The following is an 18493-nucleotide window of genomic DNA, read 5'->3' as shown; positions in this document are numbered from 1 at the left end:
CTGATTTTAATTGCCTTACTTTGGGGTGCATATTGCCCATCTGGAGACTGATGCACCTCACCTCCTTCAGTATGACCTCTAGGAAGACACTGGCCTTTCTGAGCCAGGGAAGTGTTAATATCTAGCATGGATGGTTGTTCCGCCACTTACAAAGCTGATCAGGAAGATCCGGATGCAGTGTGTGTCCTCAAGGAAATTAGGGGAGGATTTGTTTATTTTATGGTTTATTATGGTAGCGAAATACTACAAAACAATCAATGAACATTTCAATATTTGGCAGTATTGATGCTTGAATACAAGTTCACTTTGGAATTGTAAGATCATATTTCAGGATGAGGAGGGATAATTTTCCCAAGTTAGTTAATTAAGAATATTGATTTTGGAATCTTGGAATTTTGTTTCTTTTCTAAAACAAGATAAGATAAAACAAGAAGCAATATCAGATTGCTTTGCTGCACTGTACAGTCAGTAAAATGATTATACATCTATATTTAGTTTTGTATGATTTTTAAAATATTTCTAAAATCTATTAATTAATCCACAGAAAATGGCTACTTCATTGTGCTCTGTGCTAAAAGAAGGCAGCTCTGAGGAACTGGAACATTCAGGTAATAAGGACATGAGTGTCCGCGTTGTTGCTTGAAGGCTTTAAAGTAAAAAGTAGGGGCAAGGAATCAAGTTTGGGAAGATGTGATGAATTAAATAGAGAAGACAAGGCAAGGGAACAAGGTAGGAATAAAGAAAATGATGATCAGAACATGGACCTAATTTCCCACTTCACTTTAGCCAGCTCTGTCTTCGTGCCCTCAAAATTGCCCCTATTTAAGTATAAAACACTAATCTTAGATAACTCCTCTCTCCCTCAAAATGAATGTGAAATACAATCATATTATGATCACTGCTACTTTGGGGTATCTTCACTATGAGGTTATTAACTAACCCTGTCTCAGATCTAGTATAGCCTGTTCTCGGGTTAGTGATAAAATGTGCTGCTCTCAGAAACTGTCCTGAAAACACTCTATGAACTCATCATCTAGGCTACCTTTGCCAATCTGATCATCCAATCTATATGTAGATTAAAATTACTCATGATTATCGGCATACCTTTCTCACAAGCCCTATTATTTCTCCCTGTATACCTCATCCTACAGTGTGGTCACTGTTAGGGGGCCTATAAACCACTCCTACAAGTGACTTCTTACCTCTACTATTTCTCATCTCTTCCCAAACTGATTCTATATATCTTGATCTCCAGTACTAAGGTCATCTCAAGGTATCAATGTCATCCCTAATGAACAGAGCTACCCCTCCACCTTTTCCTAGCTTCCTGTCTTCCCTAAATGTCATGTAGCCTTGAATATTCAGGTCCCAATCTTTGTCAGCCTCCAGCCTTGTCTCTGGAATGGCCATCAGATCATACATATTTATTTCTATTTGTGCTGTCAATTCATCTGTTTTATTACAAATGCTATATACACTCAGATACAGAGCCTTTAGTTCTGTCTTTTTATGATTTTTGTGACCTCTAGCCTTATTTTCTGGTGCACTCTTAGGTTTGTACACTGTCCCTTTCTGTCATGCTAGAAATATAAAAGCTAGCTAGCTTTATCTTGTACTCTAATTTCTCTTTTCTTATTGGTCTTTTAGTCATTTGTTGCTGTTCTTTCTATTCTGTCCAATTTTCTGACCAGCCACTCATCTTTTTGGAATTATACGCTTTCTTTTTCAAAAGTAAGGGCGGAATTTCCATTTATGAGACTAAGTGCGGTGGTGGGCGGTTTCTGCGGCGCCTAACACATTGGCCTGAATGGCGGGAACTCACACCTGATTCCACGCTTGGAGGATCATTAATTACACACAGGCGACTATCGGGCCAAATCACCTGGCGGCTCAGGAGCTGATTCGTCCGCCTGCTGTCAGCTGGCGGGGTCGAAGGTCCCAGCACCATATTTAAAGTCCAGTCTAACGTATAATCTCACTATCTGCAGCCCACCTGTCTCCCAGTTACGTGCAGGGATGTCTTGCAGCCAGAAGAAGAAGGCTGAGAGCCTCAAGAAGAAGGCAGCACCCTGCTTCACCCACCAGGCCCTCCAGGCCCTGATCAGAGGAGTGCAGGCACACAGGCAAGTCCTGTATCTCAGGGATGGCTGCAGGAAGCATAGCAGCCTCACCTCTCTGGCCTGGAAGCCATCGCGGAGCAGGTCAGCGTGGCTGGCAACTGCACCCGAAATGTCATCTAGTGCAGGAAGAGGATGAATGATCTCATCCGTTCTGCCAGGGCAAGTTATCCTTCAACTCCTTCCAATATCAAACTCCCATCATAGCATCATGCACTCAAATGGCTACTCTCTTCAGGAGTCTCACACAAACATTGGCGGGGGACACATATCAACACTCATTCTCTCACCAGCAGATAGAGGCCCCTCCAAGCCATTTCATCACTAATGCGAGCACACAGGCTTCATCTGAAGAGGAAGCTCCGGAAGAACCATCACTGCATTTACACGCACCCTCCATCAGCTCAGAGACACACACATTGGTGGGGCACAGCTGTAGATTAGGCTTAGGCCCACTTTCTGGAGAATACCTCACTGACACGTCCCCGCAGCAGTCAGAAGCAGGGACAGCCCAGGTCTCCGGCACTCAGAGGGCTGCTGAAGACCAGCCACCTGCTCTGCCTGAGTCAGATGATGAGCCACTGGAAGCAGCCACCAACTCAATGCTGGAGATGCAATGACAGGCAGAGGAACATCAGGCAAAGTTTTGACAGACACTTAGCAGACTAGAGTGAACAACGGAGGAGTCCGCCCATGTTCTGTTTGACGTTGTGGCTCCGATTTGCAAGCATCTTGAGGTCACCATGGGAAGGCTGGTCACCACCATGGAGACCTTGGTCCAGCAGGTCTTGCTGGGTTTGCACTCAGCCCTGGTCTCCATGGTCACACACCCTGGTGGGCACCATCAGGATGTAGGCAACAGGGGGACAAGGCATTTTGACCTCCCTCCAGGTACACCATCTCCTGCAGGAGTCAGGGCGGGGCCCTTGGGCACCACAGGGAGGGTAAGCATCAGCTGGACACCCCAGGGGCCTCCTCTCAGGACACTCTAAGGGTGTGCAGACGCTCACAGACCCCTCTGCCTGTGACCCCATCCACTCCAACTTCTCAGGCCGCCGAGGATGCTTCTGCCCCTGAGCAGTTCACCCTTATCAGGCCTGGGTCCTCCAGACCTCAGGCCACCAGAGGACATCCGGCAAAGTCATCACAGACATCAGGATGTAACAGTCAGCAGGCTGCCTCCACCTCTGCTGCAGATGTTGGGGCTGCACCCAAGCGAAGCGGTAGAGTTAAGGAAGTTAAGAAAAAATGATGTCACTTTTGGGTCACGGGTGTACTCTATAAGTAAATAAATTACACTTTTGTGAATATATTTGATGGTTGTGTGAATGTTTTGGGCAGCTGAAGGCTTTGTGATTTTGTACATTGGAACCCTCTTATTTCAAGGTTTAGCCATCCTCCCACTCAGTGATAGTGTCCCACTGTGAGATTCGCATTCCTGTGATGTCAACCTCAGTTGAACTAGTCTCTGCACCCTTGTGTAATGTCAGAAAGATGTGTTTAAATCTTTATTTGAAGTGTGTGATGTAAGCATTTCTAGCCCTTCTTCCTCAGGGAACATCATTGAGTGAGGGCAGCTCATCAGCATTGATATTCTAGCAGCACTTGTGTCTCCTCAGTGGTAGTGGCAGAAGAAAAGACATGGACAGGAGGAGGAGATTCCTGGGCATGTCCACATCTTAGTCACAGCAGTGTTTGCATCATTAGATGATGGCGAAAACTTCAAGTCTTCTCTCACATCACTCGTTCCTCAGTGGGCTCCCAATTCCCAGAGTGAGCTCACTCACAGGGCCCCATGGCTTAAAGCAGAGATCATGGCCTGGGTGATTCATGAGGCCAGAAAGTACAAGTTTGAATGCGGGACTCGTTCTTGCTGCAAGTGGTTGGACATCCCATGAGATGAAAGTAAATGGCAGTGAGGGCGAGGAGAGATGTGGCCATATTCCCTCACTTAACCTCACTCTTCTTAGAACCTGTCAGCGATTAACATATCACAGGCATGTCTTCTACGTCTTCCTTCCTCCATGGTGTGATCACGCTCATACTGACCCTCAGCAGCCTCCTGAGGTTCCTGGGCCTCCGGATCATCATCCTCCGATGAGCTCTCATCCTCCTCCAGTTCATTCTCTTGTAGGGCTTCATGTCTTTGCATTGCCAGATTGTGAAGGGCATAACCCACCGCGATGATGTGGGAAACCCTGTCGGGAGTGTTTTGGAATGAGCCACCTGAGTGGTCCAAGCATTTGAAACGCATCTTCAGAAGCCCTATTGTCTGCCATATAAGGGAGTGTGTGGAACTATGAGCAGCGTTATACCTCTCCTCGGAACAACTCTAAGGGCCACACACTTGTGTCATCAGCCAGCGTTTTAGTGGGTACCCCTTAACCCCAAGCAGCCATCCCTGCAGACGTAATGGCTGTGAGAAAATCTCAGGCACTTGGGAGTGACTCAGGATGTAGGAGTCATGGCAACTCCCAGGTACTGTGCACAAACATACAGTTTGTGCTTCCGGTGATCATGCACCAGTTGTACATTGATAGAATGATAGCCCTTGTGGTTTATAAACGTTAGAGCCAGCTACCATGGAGCCTGTGTAGCTACATGGGTGCAGTCTATTGTGCCCTGAACTCTAGGGAAACCTGAGATGGTGGCAAAGCTGGTGAATCTCGCAGCCTGGTAATCTTCATCCAGAACAAACCTGACATAATGATGGGCCTTCCTGTAAAGGGCATCTGTGTCCTCCTTAATGCATAGATGTGTTGCGGACTGAGAGATGCTGAACAGGTCCACTGTTGATCCTTCAAAGCCACTGGCAAGAGGTATCCTCCAACTTCATGTGTCGTCAGGTCTTCATGAAGAATGTGGCATATGTGGTGTACCAGAGCTTGGGACAAGCGCAGATGTGCAGGGCATTGCCTCTCACTCATTTGTAAATAGGAGACTCTTCTACAATGAACCATAGGTCTGGTGAGTCGCCCCAGTTGTGTGGGTCTCCCCTCTTGACACTCCTGCTCATGCTCAGTCTCCACTTGACCAGGCTTCTTCTGCTGGTGCTGTGTATGGAGTTCCTTCTCCTTCCTTTGCCTCATGCATCGCATTAAGACCCTGGAAAAGGCAGCATTAATCCAGATGGCTTTTGCTTTCTCTCTGAAAGGAAAAATTGAAGGCATTAATGATTCAAGGGGCAAGAAAGTAAAACTCAGAAGATGAACTGTACGTAAAGATCCATAATTTCTCCTGCCCTACTTGCATGGTGGCTGATGTCGCCTTGTCCCTGAAACACTAGTACACACATCGAGGTGACCAAGACGGCATCACAGCTTTGTAGCATCTTGAGCCCCGTGTGGGATGCTAAAGTTTAACTGAGATGAGTGACACAACCTAGCTCTGTGCTCCAATCTCTGATGTGACATTTTAATGACCAATCAGTTTTTAAAAATTAATTTAAGGGATGTGAGCGTCGCTGGCTGGGCCAGCAATTATTGCCCAACTCAGCTGCCCTTGAGAAGGTAGTGGTGAGCTGCCTTCTTGAACCGCTGCAGTCCATGTGGTGCAGGTACAGCCACAGTGCTGTTAGGGAGGGAGCTCCAGGGTTTTGACCCAGCGACAGTGAAGGAATGGTGATATATTTCCAAGTCAGGATAGCGAGTGGCTTGGAGGGGAACTTACAGGTTGTGGTGTTCACATGTGTCCGTTGCTCTTGCCCTTCTAGATGGTAGCATTCGTGGATTTGGAAGGTGCTTTCTAAGGAGCCTTGGTGAGTTTCTGCAGTGCATCGTGGATGTGGTGCCAATAAAATGGGTATTTTGTCCTGGATGGTATCAAATTTCTTGAGTGTTGTGGGAGCTGCACTCATCCAGGAAAGTGGGGGGTATTCCATCACACTCCTGACTTGTGCCTTGTATATGGTGGACAGGCTTTGGGGAGTCAGGAGGTGAGTTATTAACCGCAGGATTCCTAGCCTCTAACCTGCTCTTGTAGCTACAGTATTTATATGGTTAGTCCAGTTCTATTTCTGGTCAATGGTAATCCCCAGGATGTTGATAGTGGGGGATTCAATAATGGTAATGCCATTGAATGCCAAGGGGGGAAGGTTGTATTCTCTCTTGTTGGAGACAGTCATGGCCTGGCACTGGTGTGACATGAATGTTACTTGCCAATTGTCAGCCCAAGCCTGGATATTATCCAGGTCTTGCTGCATTTGCACATGGACTGCTTCAGTGTCTGAGGAGTCGTGAATGGTGCTGAACATTGTGCAATCATCAGGAAACATCCCCACATCTGACCTTATGATGGAAGGAAGGTGAATTGATGAAGCAGCCGAAGATGGTTCGGCCTAGGATACTACCCTGAGGAACTCCTGCAGTGATGTCCTGGAACTGAGATGGTTGACCTCTAACCACCACAACATGGTCAATGAATGTATACCCTTTGGCTCATTAGGAGTGTCAAATCTGGTGAAGAGGTGACAGGCCTTCATTGATGGAATGCCAGATATGATACAGCCATGCCTCCCCCATTATTGTCTGCACTCCCAAATTCTACATTCCCATGTGTTACTCTTGAGATGCAGTATCTGTGATGTGAAGCCACTGAGTTGTGAGTAGTCCTTTAACAGTGTTAATGAAGCCAATGGATTTCAGTAGCTTTCATCGCAAGGAGCTCTTCCTCCTTTCATTATAAGCAGACTCATGCTCACTCCTGGCCTCCTTCCCCCTGACTGCCATTCCACAGCCTTTCTTCCCCATTGCCTACCTTGTGTTCATCAACCCCACCCTTGCCTCGCAGTCCCTCACTGGTAGAAGTGCTAGTTTCTGAAAGTGGAGGCCTGCATGAGTGCCACAAGACAGTGGTGTTCCTCTGGACAATGTCGGCAAAGATAAGGAGCAGATCAACCCTACAGCCCCAGCAGTGTGGCAGTTCATTGCAACAAGACCGGCACAGGGCTATGGCAGGTAGGCTGTGTATGTTTTACTCACCTCAAATTTACCAGTGAACTGAAGTATGACTTCTGCACGCACCCCACCCCCCCACCAACTTTTGAAATGGATTTGAGTCCGATGTTGTTTCCCACTGGTATGACGCAAGATTGAAAGGCATGACAAGATTCCAGCGAGCAACGGTTTTAATAAGCATTCATGAGATGTTAATGATCGCAAATGGTGTTCACACCACTAGTTGGCTGGATAACTGAGCCACCATTAACCTACCATTGGGAGAATTGCAAAATGTTTTTATGCTGGCGGATTTCCGACTTTTTGCCTGCCATTGGATTCTCTGCCCCCGCCCGCCAAGAAACCCACCATGGGTGGGATGGGAAAACTCTGCCTCAGAGTCCCTGCAGGTATTGAAAAAGGAAGTAAGTAAAATGACTTTTGGTCCTCTAGAGAGTGAGAATGGGGAATTGATATTGGAAAATAAGGAAAGGCAAATTAAGTGAACAAATATTTTGTGTCTCTCTTCACTGTAGAGGATACAAACAACATCTCAGAAATAAATATGAATCACAAGGTGAAAGGGAGGGAGGAACTTAAAACAATTACAATCACCAGGGAAAGGATACTGATAAAATTATTTGAAGTAAAAGCTGATAAGACCGCAGTTTTTGATGTGCTTCACCCTAGCGTCTTAAAAGAAGTGGCTGCTGAGATAGATGCATTGGCTTTGATTTTCCAAAATTCCCTAGATTGTGGAAAGGTCAGGTTGGAAAATAGCAAATGTAGCTCCACTATTCAAGAAAGGAAGGAGACAGAAAGCAGGAAACTACAGGCCAATTAGTGAAATATCTGCCTTGGGGAATTTCTGGAATCTATTACTAAGGAGGTTATAGCGGGGCACGTAGAAAATCTCAATGCAATCAGGCAGTGTCAACACAGTTTTGTAAAAGGGAAACCATGTATGACTAATTTATTGGAGTTCTTTGGGGGAGTAATGTGGATAAAGGCGAACCTATGGATCTGGTGTACTTAGATTTCCAGAAGGCATTAGACAAGGTGCCACACCAGAAATTATTATGCAAAATAAGAGCTCATGATGTATGGGGTAACATATTAGCATGGATAGAGGATTGGGTAGCTAATGGAACAGAGAAAGGCATAAAATGGCAATTTTCGAGTTGGCAAGCACTGATGAGTGCAGTGTCACAGGGATCAGTGCTGAGGCCTCAACTATTTGAGGCTTGGATGAAGCAGCTGAATGCATGGTTGCTAAATTTGCTGATGACACAAAGATAGACAGGAAAGTAAGTTGTGAAGAGGACATAAGGAGCCTGTAAAGGGACATCAATAGGTTAAGTGAGTGGGCAAAAATTTGGCAGGTGGAATATAATGTGGGAAAATGTGAACTTGTCCACTTTGGCAAGAAGAATAGAAAAGCAGCATATTATCTAAACGGGGAGAGATTGCAGAATTCTGAGATACAGAGGGATCTGAGTATCCTGGTACGTTATTCATGAAATATTATTATGCAGGTACAGCAAATAATTAGGAATGCAAATGGATGTTGTCATTTATTGAAAGGGGAATGCACTATAAAAGTAGGGATGTTTTGCTACAGTGTACAGGGCTTTGGTGAGCCCACATCTGGAGTATTGTGTATATTTTTGGTCTCCTTATTTTGGAACAGTTATAAAAGTGTTAGAAGCAGTTCAGCAAAAGTTTCACTTGACTGATACCTGGGGTGGGGGTGTTATCTTTTGAGGAAAGGTTGGACAGGTTTGGCCTGTATCCATTGGAGCTTAGAAGAATGAGAGGTAATCTTATTGAAACATATAAGATGCTGAGGGGACTTGATGAAGTGGATGCTGAAAGGATGTTTCCCCTTGAGTAACAAATTCGGATGTTCATATGTATGCTCGTACGGTACAGTCTGATTTTGAGGATAACCATGCTAATTCATAGCCATTGCACTTTCAAATAATTACTTAGTAAAATCAAAGAAAGAAACTTGTAAGAGAGTGTAATTATCCCCTCTCAACACTTCTAACTTTATTTTCTGCATAGCGCATGACGCCTACATAGGTGAGAAACTAAATTCCTGGAAAACTGGGTACAAGTATAGGATAAGCAGTAACTTTTTTGTTGCTGCTGGACTCCCCTTGGATGTTTCATAGGCTTGTGATTACAGTCACGTAGTTGTCTGGCAGTTTTGCTGTGCCTTTATTAAACGTGTTACTAATTTATTGAATGTTTGCTGCTGTTTTTCCTGTTTCATGCTATGTACTGATTACTGTGTGCTAGCTTATAGCCACAGTGTATGCCATCATTTGCTATTGACATATTTTTCTCTGTCCCACATAGAACATTCCTACTGTTTTGTTTATTTTCTACTTTGGCTGCTAATTGGACGGGTTTCTGTTTTGTCACACATTTACCATTGCCTCACTGTTGAAAGTTAAAGTGTTTTTATTTGTGTGAATTCTGCTGCTGTCATTAATCAATATTTGACGTTAACATTTCCATTTTTGTTGGACGTGCACTGCTGATCTCAGTGAGTTATTCATTGTCAGTTTTACCAACTACATTGTAGATTTTCCATGGGGCTCTGGAGCTGTCAAAGCCCTTGTGCAACGATCACGGTGCTCACTTAATTCAAGCAGAATTGTGCCACTTTATTAGTTCAGCTCATCTTAGCAAAAAAAATTGCTCTCTTTCTGAGGCCTGTGCCTTGCATTTGAGAGATCATGCAATGGGACAAGGTTGAACATTTAGTAGTTTAAATACAATTGTAAACAGTCAATCAAAAGTAAGCAACCATGTTAAGACCCACACAATATCATGTATTGTGTAGCAAGCACAAGATTGCAGCCACAAAATGTTGCCTGTCCAACTGTTCCACAAGTACTGTACATCCATGCCAAGTCCTCAAAATCTTGCATTGCTTTCATTGCTTCTCATCCATACCCATACTTCAGAAAGGCACACATTCAAATTGCAACATATGCCTGAAAGCCTTTGCAATTTCACCTTCCCAAAGGGACTTACAAATCAGATGATTGTGATATAATTTAGCTGCAGGGTAAAAAATTGCTTACTGACACAGTGTAGGTTGCAGAGTGAGCTGATGCCTGCCACACTGGAATTGTTATGATGTGGCAGATGGCATCTGCAAGGTGGACTAAATCCACAAGGGAAACTTGGTCACGCTATCACAATGGTTTTCTAATTTGTATTTATTACGAGAAGATGTGTGCACTGAATTCAGAAGTAATGAGTTCACCAAGACCTTTAGAGATTTTTAAAAAATGATTTTAAAACATTTACTAACAAACTAAAATATCTCAAGCACATGCATAAGACTACAATTATTTACCACTGTAACAAATCGTAAAATTCAGAATTGACCTAACTCTCAGTTATACATCCCCTTTAAGGCAACATTCCAAAATAAATTTTAGATTTGAACCAAACCCAACAAGTTAAGACAGTACCCACTTGACTGTGGAATTCTAAATGGTTTTTCTCCAACTTCAGTTACTTTACATAGCAGACTTACACACAAATGGCAGGAGGCTTCTTGAAGGCTGTTTCACATACTCCTGTTAGACCTTACATAGCCTTCTCTCACATAGTCTTTCATTCTCCTTTATATATGCTGCTCTCTCTTTAATATTTACATCCTATTATCCTATATGCCTTTGAAATTATGTCTTCTTCATAACAGAAAAACTTTCATGTTGCCAATATTGTCAATAACCTTTGGGAAAAAATAAACACACTCCTTAGCTTTGCTTATCTGGCTTGTTGTAAACATCCCTTTGAAACCCAAACAATCCCTTCAATTTATCTAAAAATGCAAATTCCCATCACACCTTACATGCTAAGCCAGCATCCATGTTTACTCATTAGCATGTCAAGCACATTCCTACGCAAAGCTTCTTTTGATGATTTCAAGCTTGCAGTCTACTTGGCTCCAAATGTAATTAAATCACACAGACAGAAACATCTAAACTTATCCTCATAAAACTACTTCACAATAAACCAGAAAAATATTATGAAAATTATTAAACTTTCATCACAGATGTCATGGGCTTGCAAGAGCATGAAGGATCACGGGGAAGTGAAGCCATAGGGGCTTTTCAAGCTCACCCTATCTCCCTGCTTTTATGTCTTTTTGCCCTTCTCGCTCATTCCCACAAAATCAGAACACACATTATTTGAGTATTGCTGAAAAAAGAGACATTTTTTGTCAAAGCTTTTTGTCTTGCCCTCATCCGGACAATTTGCAAGAAAAAACCCAATATTTATACTATATGAGAAGAGAATGCTGAATAGTTGAAAAGTGGGTTTAAGATTGTCAGTCGGGCTTGCGCTGTGGTGCATTTGCGTGTACTGGAAGTTACATAAAATGCTACAGAGGGCCCTGATCTTTGCAGGTAGAAAGAACATGTACACACATTCACACATTGCATCTGTTTCAGCTAAACAAAATAAGTGACAGCCATCCACTAGTTCATTCCCCATGGAACTGTCTTGACCAATCAGAGTCAAGCTGTCTGGTTTAAATTTCAAACAATGCTTGGCAGTTAAATGTCAGTCACTATCAACCGGTGCGTTATCTATGGAAATGCCTCTACCAATCTGAGTCCACTTGCCAACCAATGAGGACTCTTTTCTCATATAGTATAAATATGTTGTTTCCCTCTGACATTGGTATTTTCTGTGAATTGTCCTGATGCGTGCAAGATAAAAAATCTTTGACAAAAACTGTCTCTTTTTTAGCAATACTCAGGTTTTGTACTACCAAATGACTATTTGCACACATTATTGTAAATACAAACTCCATTTGAAGGTTTCTTTTTGAGCCAACATTCTAACTTCTTTTTTTGTCATTGAAGGCCTGAAAGAGCAGCTTCCAAACACAGCCAGCAGTCCAACACAAGACGTACAGCACTCTGTGTCCCTCACACCAACGTTACCAAAGAACAGCGCAGTTACACACGTCTCAGAGAATGCAATTAGTGAACACAAGGCGATAGCACCGGATGAGGCAGATTGCACAGGTGAGGAGGTGAAAATGATGGCAAAGGAGAAGCAGGAACCAGCTGTGGAGATATCTGTATAGCTGATGTGAGTGATAATCATATTTTCTGAAATATAGCAAAATTGGGGAATAGCTTTAGGAGTTTGTTGTTCTTTAGGATAAAAGGAGGTGAAAGTCCTGGACTGGCTGATGAACCAATTGCCTGTTTGATTCAGGTGTGGACAATACATTTGCTGGCTCTGTGAGTGCACATTGTATGTTTTATCTAAAAATAACCTCATAAAGTCTTTGCTATTTTGATTCAAGAAAACAGTTTCAGTGCAACATTGGGAATTAAGAAGTATAGCATATAAGTTCTGTAGATTGCTTAGAGGGAGTAAAAATGTGGAGAAGTTAGCCAACAAAAGTGGAAAACATGCCCAGAGTTTCTACATTTCTATAACTTGAATTTCAACTCTATCAATTACTTCAAAAAAGTATCAAAGAAGAAATCTAATAGAATAAACTACGGTCCACATCACAGCAAAGAATCCACAAAACAGGAAAAAAACCTTAACCGACCTGAGAATAAAACTGGTAAACATGTAAATCCACAACACTCCCAGAATCGAAATAAACTGGTAACTGTGAATACATATTTTCTTTGTTTAATGATTACATTACAGAGGGATTGAGTAAGCATTGTTCATAATACCTTTCTTAATTTGGTTGTTAGAATCAGTATGTAAAATCAGATGATGAAAATTTAAAGTCCATATTTGTTTGCTGCACTTGAGCTAAATGAATTCTAGTGTGTCTCTCTGGTATCTACAGCAGCCCTATTTTAAACTGTACAATTAGCTCAAAGGAATAAGTGTAATAATGTCCTCCTTGTTTCCACAGCTAGATCACCTTCATCCAGATCTGCTGAACCCAGCCCTGAGAGAATTATCATCTCAGAAGAGGACAGCAATGAGACGCAAGAGGACATTAAACCATTTGGTAAGGAGGAATCCAACAATAGACATTGAAGACATGCTACCCGGAAACTAAGTTACAAGGTGTGGGGCAGACTCTACAGCTATTGCCAATCCTCTAGAGTGTATGTTGTGACCTGGAAGGTATCATTGGGCTGGACAGTTGTTTGAGTTATATTGGAAAATAGACTCAGGGAAACATGAGCCACATGTGGCAGAAACTTTTCCTTCAACAATCTCATCTGCAACTCAAAATGGGCTGGACCTTCCACCTGGCACTATCTTCTGGTTGGCCATCCAGTAATTAAAATCCATTCCAGTATCTTTTTAATTCGTGGAGATGACTCCCTTTGAGTAAATTAAAGGCTGCATTCCAATATGGTGACATTGCTGTGCTGTTTGAGCATGAGTCACTTGAAGAGCTCAACTGGTTTGTTTATGGCCTCTGTGTCAATCCTCAGCTACCTAGACTTTACATATCAGGGCCGGTCTGTTCTCTCTGTGGACTAATCCTTGTAGGGAGTGTATGGTGGGCATCTGTTGGTATGCACATATGAGTCACTGACAGTTAATCCCTGCATGGAGGCAGGAAGGGCAAGAAATTAGGTGGGGTGGTGATGTACCTGGACTCCGCTGTCTTTCTGGCTCCATCAGTATTAAGTGCTGAGCAGGAATGTTTGACCTTCCCACCCCACCCCCAATTGAGGCCCTTAAGTGGCCAATAGATGATTAACTCAGCTGCAAGCCGGTCTGTCATCATGCAGTGTGCAGGACAGGTGAGATTGTGCGGGCTGCTTGTCACCTGGGGGAGGGGAGGGGAGGGGAGAGGAGGGTAGGGGAGGGGAGGGGAGGGGGGCGTCGCTCAATCAATGCAATTGGTATCTGATCGAGTGACTGGACAATGGGAAGGAGGGCCTAATGAGAGACACGCCCAGCCCTTGCTTCCAAACCCCCTCTTCCTGTGACTCCCACTTCTCGAAATGCCTGCCTCCACATTACTTACCTGTGGCCTGGGTCCTCCAAGGTCCTGGGACTCCAGGGCGTGTGCTTCCCGTAGCAGCCGCGGCCTCCTCAGTGGCACTGCTGAGCACAAGAGCTACTGGACTTTGATTGGCTGGCGGCTCACACTAGGCAGTACTTCTGCCCCTGGGGTCTTGATTCAGGGGAAGGCCCACCAGTGGCCTGCCTAATAGACTATAACTTGCATGGATTTTAAAAAAAATTCCCTTCATAATGTGCTTTAAAAATATATATTGTTTGTGCCAATGTGCAGGTAATTGTGTAGAAGTTGAGCTGCATAAAGAAAAAAATAAGGTAAGACGAAAATAATTGGGCCACATTTAGCACTTGGTGTTAAATGTAAATAAAGTGGTTTATCTCTGAAACACAAACTATTAAAAATTAAAGCCAAGGAAATGTCAAAGATTTCTTATAAAAATATAAAGAGCATGAGGATAACTAAAGAAAGAATAGGGCCTATTAATGGCCACAAGGGCAACCTGCGTGTGGAGGCAGAGGGTGTTGTTATGGTTCCCTTTACCCAAAAAAGAAGGATAATACAGGCATTGCAAACTGAGAGAACCATATTAGATGTATTTAGATTAGCAGAGTGAGAGAGAAAATATTAAGCGGTTTAACATCTTTGAAAGTGGTTAAGTCCTCAGGCCCAGAAAAAATGTACCCTAGGTTGCTAAGGGAAGCAAGAGAAGCAATAGTGGAGGCTCTATCATTTCCCAATGCGCTCTGGCTACAGGTATAGTGTCAGACGATTGAAGGACAACTAACGTTATACTATTGTTTAAAAAAGGAGAAAGGGACAGGCCAAGTAATTACAGCAGCCAACCTGGCTGGAAAGTGTGATGTTTGTGTTTAACGTTTGTTTTTTTTTGTAAAAGAACATTTTAGTTAAAAAGAATTGTTATATAAAACCTGACAGTAAGGTGTGCTAAGTCCTGGATGTATTGCCCTTTGGTGGAGAATAAGGAATAAAGGAAACTTCTGTTTTTGATACAGGAAGTTGGACTTCAGAAGCAGATATCTGTGTGTGTGTGTGTGTTCTTAATTGTTAAGAAGTGACAAAACATTTCAGAAAGATTATTGGAAAAAATTCTGAGGGACAAGATTCAATCTTTGTTTAGAAAGACTGAAAGACTGGGGATGACAGTGGCAGATAGAATTCAATCCAGAGAAGTGTGAGGTAATGCATTTGGGAAAGACTAACAAGGCAAGAGAATACACAATAAATGCTGAGACATTTAGAGGAACAGAGGGACTTTAGAATGCATGTCCACAGATCACTGAAGGTGGCTGGACAGGTAGCTAAGGTGGTTAAGGTACCATACAGGATCCTTCCCTTCATTCGCTGAGGCATAGAATATAAGAGCTGGGAGGTTATGGAAGAACTGTATAAAACACTAGATGGGTCACAGCTGGAATACTGAGTAAAGTTTTGGTCACCACACTATACCACATCATTAACATGACAGGAAAGAAGTGATTGCACGAGAGTGGATACAGTGGAGATTTACGAGGATGCTGCCTGGACTTGAGAATTTTAGATTGGAACAAAGGAAGGTGAGAGGAAACCAATTAGAAGTGTATAAAATTATGAGGGGTCTAGACAGTGTGGAAGGAAAGGCCTTCGTTGACGGGAACAGAACGAAGGGGCATAGAGGTTTAGGCTAAAAGGTTAGAAAGTTTAGAGGTGTTTTGAAGGGAAATGTGGGGATCTGGAGCTAACAACCTGAAAGGGTGGTAAAGGCAGAAACTCTCATAACATTTGCAAAGTACTTGGATATAGACTTGAAGTGCTGTAACCCATAAGGCTACAGAACAAGAGCTGGAAATTGGGATGAGGATGGATAGCTACTTGTCAGACGGCGTAGATACAATGGGCGGAGTTTTGTTCTCACGATTGGGGTCCCTCTGAAAGGTCCAAAAGTATTGGCTGTGGGAGTCAGGGCTGTATTTTATAGGTGGTAGCCAACTAATTGGTTGCCACTGGGGCTACTATCTTCTTAAGGATGGCTGCTTATACCCAGGAATAGCCTGTGAATCAGGGGGCCAGTAGCTAAGCAGTCTCAGCAGAGCCATCAGGAGCCATGGCCACTAGTGGGTTTACACCTGAGCACCCTCCCAGCTAGGTAAATGGGGTCTGGGGGTGCCAAGGCTGGGGCCAGTCAGGTAAGCAAAGGGCAGTTAATGCCTTTTTCATAGGGCAGGAGCCCCTCTGACATCCAAAGTGGGCTTGAATAGGAAGGGCTGCTGTGCCCACTGGGTGCCAGGTTTACCTGGCAGTTTCCCCATGTTGTGGAGAACCCACATACCTCTGGTAGAATGCCAGTGGGAAGAGTCTCTTAATTGGTCACTTCAGTGTCTCAGTTGACTTCTGAGCAGGAGGGCAGTCTGCCACCTTCCTGTAGGAAGATGGCATGGCAGCAGGAACATGATGGGCACTTCATTCAGCCTCCCTTGCCATTTTCAGGCCCTCCTGCTCCCCAGCACAGGTTGGCAAAATTCAGTCCAGTAGGCTGAAAGACCTCCTTCTGTATTGTAAATTTCTATAATTCTATGATTAGAAACTAAATTATAACTGAGTTATTAACCCAGTCTTTGGGTATAATTAATTTCTGAAAAGAGACATGTTGCTGAAGCTTTATAACTTGAACTCATTAGGACAAACGCAAGAATGCCAAATTTCAAACAGTCACAATTATTTATTCTACAGGAGTAAAGGATGCTGATTGGTTGGCAAGTCCCCACATGAGGATTCCCCCACCTGCTGCTGGTTGAATACCAGTGGCAGCAGGATGAGGCCTTTAAGTAGGCATTAATTTCCCACTTAAGGGCCTCAATTGGCATCCAGGTGGGAAGGTTGCCCACAAGTCTTTCTGCCCCAGACCTAATTGGGGGGGAAGTGGGGAGGTGGGGTCTCTCCACCCCACACCATTCCACCTGATCAAACGGCACCCCCTAGCCCAGAATTCACCTCTGGCACAAGACATTAAATTCTACCTGTGGGATGGAATTTTCCCAAGCTAGTCCCTGGCCAGGTGGTGGTATCATTAGCATATCTGGAACCTGGATGGTGAAGGACAGGCTTTGTTGAGGATCTTTAACTCAGGCATGGCATTAGCATTCTACCTATGGGTTCCCTGGCTAATCAAGGAGGGCACTGGATCTGTCAAATGATGGATTTATGATTAACGGGACCTTGGCATGGATTACAATGGCTCACTGCACTTGGATTCCTGAGGCTGTGGCAGCCACAGGAATGGAGAGGAGACCTGGGAAGGCTGCCCCCCACCTCCCCACCACCCCTCAGTCTTCCACTCTTACCTGGATGTACTGCTGCAGGATCTAAGCGACTGCACTGAGTTGAGCTCGCCCAAGGACAGGAGGAAGAAGTCAGTCTCTCCAACATATTAGGTGTGGATGGATGTGGTCGAGGATGTCAGCAGCAGAACTGTGGTCCCTTCAAGCTGGAGACAATACACCAAACAGGATTCAGGACCTCAGAAAGGTAGGAAAAGGTAAGTTTCAGGTGCTAACTCTCCTCAGGTCAACACACCTTACAGCTCCATTCATTCCTTTCTCTGCATGCACCTAACAACCTCATCTGACCAACCATCACCCATACTAATCCTACTGCTCTCTTGTACCAATGCCTCTCAGTCACTTTCCACTAATATTGTCCTTCTCTCCTCTCCACACTAGCCACTTCTAACATTCATAATTCTCTTTGTAGGAGAAGGGAGCCCACAATCTTGGCAAGAGGCATAGACTCTGGGTGAGCTGGTGACCCTCCAGTGATGGGCACCTTGTCAGTCACTGACAATGCGTGCCCGCCTGCTTCACTCGGAAGGAGGTCCTGTTCCAGGAGGCTGAAAATGTCAGCAGTGATCTACCGTGTGAGCCTGAGGTATGGGCACTCAGACATGTTGAGAGAGCTGTCCCTCTGCCTGCTAGAACCTGTGTTGTGGCTGTCACCTCCTTCCAGCTGTATGTTGGTGTCCATCTTCTCGGCTTTGTGGATGGGGCTTTGTGGATGTGACTAAGGAGAAGACAGTTGGTACTGGTATTGGTTTTTCTCATGCTGCTGCAGGAGCTGTTGGTGTTAGTGTTTCTTCCCCTCTTCAGTGCTGGAAGGTGGAGCTGCATAAGCTGCTCCTATGCTGTGGTGAAGGCTGGCAGCAGGGAAGTGCAACTGAAGATGCGTGAAGTGCTTGACAGATTAAATGCTTTTCAAAAGGTTGGTAATCATCTGTTAAGCAGTATTAGCACTCCCTAAGAAGGAGTGCTATGAATAGCAGCCTTTCATTTGGTCATGGCCAGAACTCTTCAGTTTTACTGAGCAAAGCCTTCCTAGCCTGTCAGTTTCATTGAAGAAGCTCTTCCTGCTTTTCACCTCAGTGACCATGGTGAGAAGCTGAGAGATAG

General features: G+C 44.1%; 1 protein-coding gene across 1 annotated transcript in view; it reads left to right on the top strand.

Moving 5' to 3' along the window:
* Positions 1-6984: 6984 nt before the first annotated feature.
* The window catches only part of LOC121275511, a 50201-nt gene continuing 38692 nt past the window's right edge, over positions 6985-18493 (top strand). The window contains exons 1-4 of the mRNA XM_041183074.1: positions 6985-7072; positions 11953-12117; positions 12981-13079; positions 14328-14368. Coding sequence (XP_041039008.1) covers positions 6985-7072; positions 11953-12117; positions 12981-13079; positions 14328-14368 — 393 coding nt within the window. The remainder of the gene's footprint in view (positions 7073-11952; positions 12118-12980; positions 13080-14327; positions 14369-18493) is intronic.

The sequence above is a fragment of the Carcharodon carcharias genome, chromosome 1 (genome assembly GCF_017639515.1).
Source record: "Carcharodon carcharias isolate sCarCar2 chromosome 1, sCarCar2.pri, whole genome shotgun sequence".
In the NCBI taxonomy this organism is placed as follows: Eukaryota; Metazoa; Chordata; class Chondrichthyes; order Lamniformes; family Lamnidae; genus Carcharodon; species Carcharodon carcharias.
This window is presented reverse-complemented; position numbering and strand designations above follow the sequence as displayed.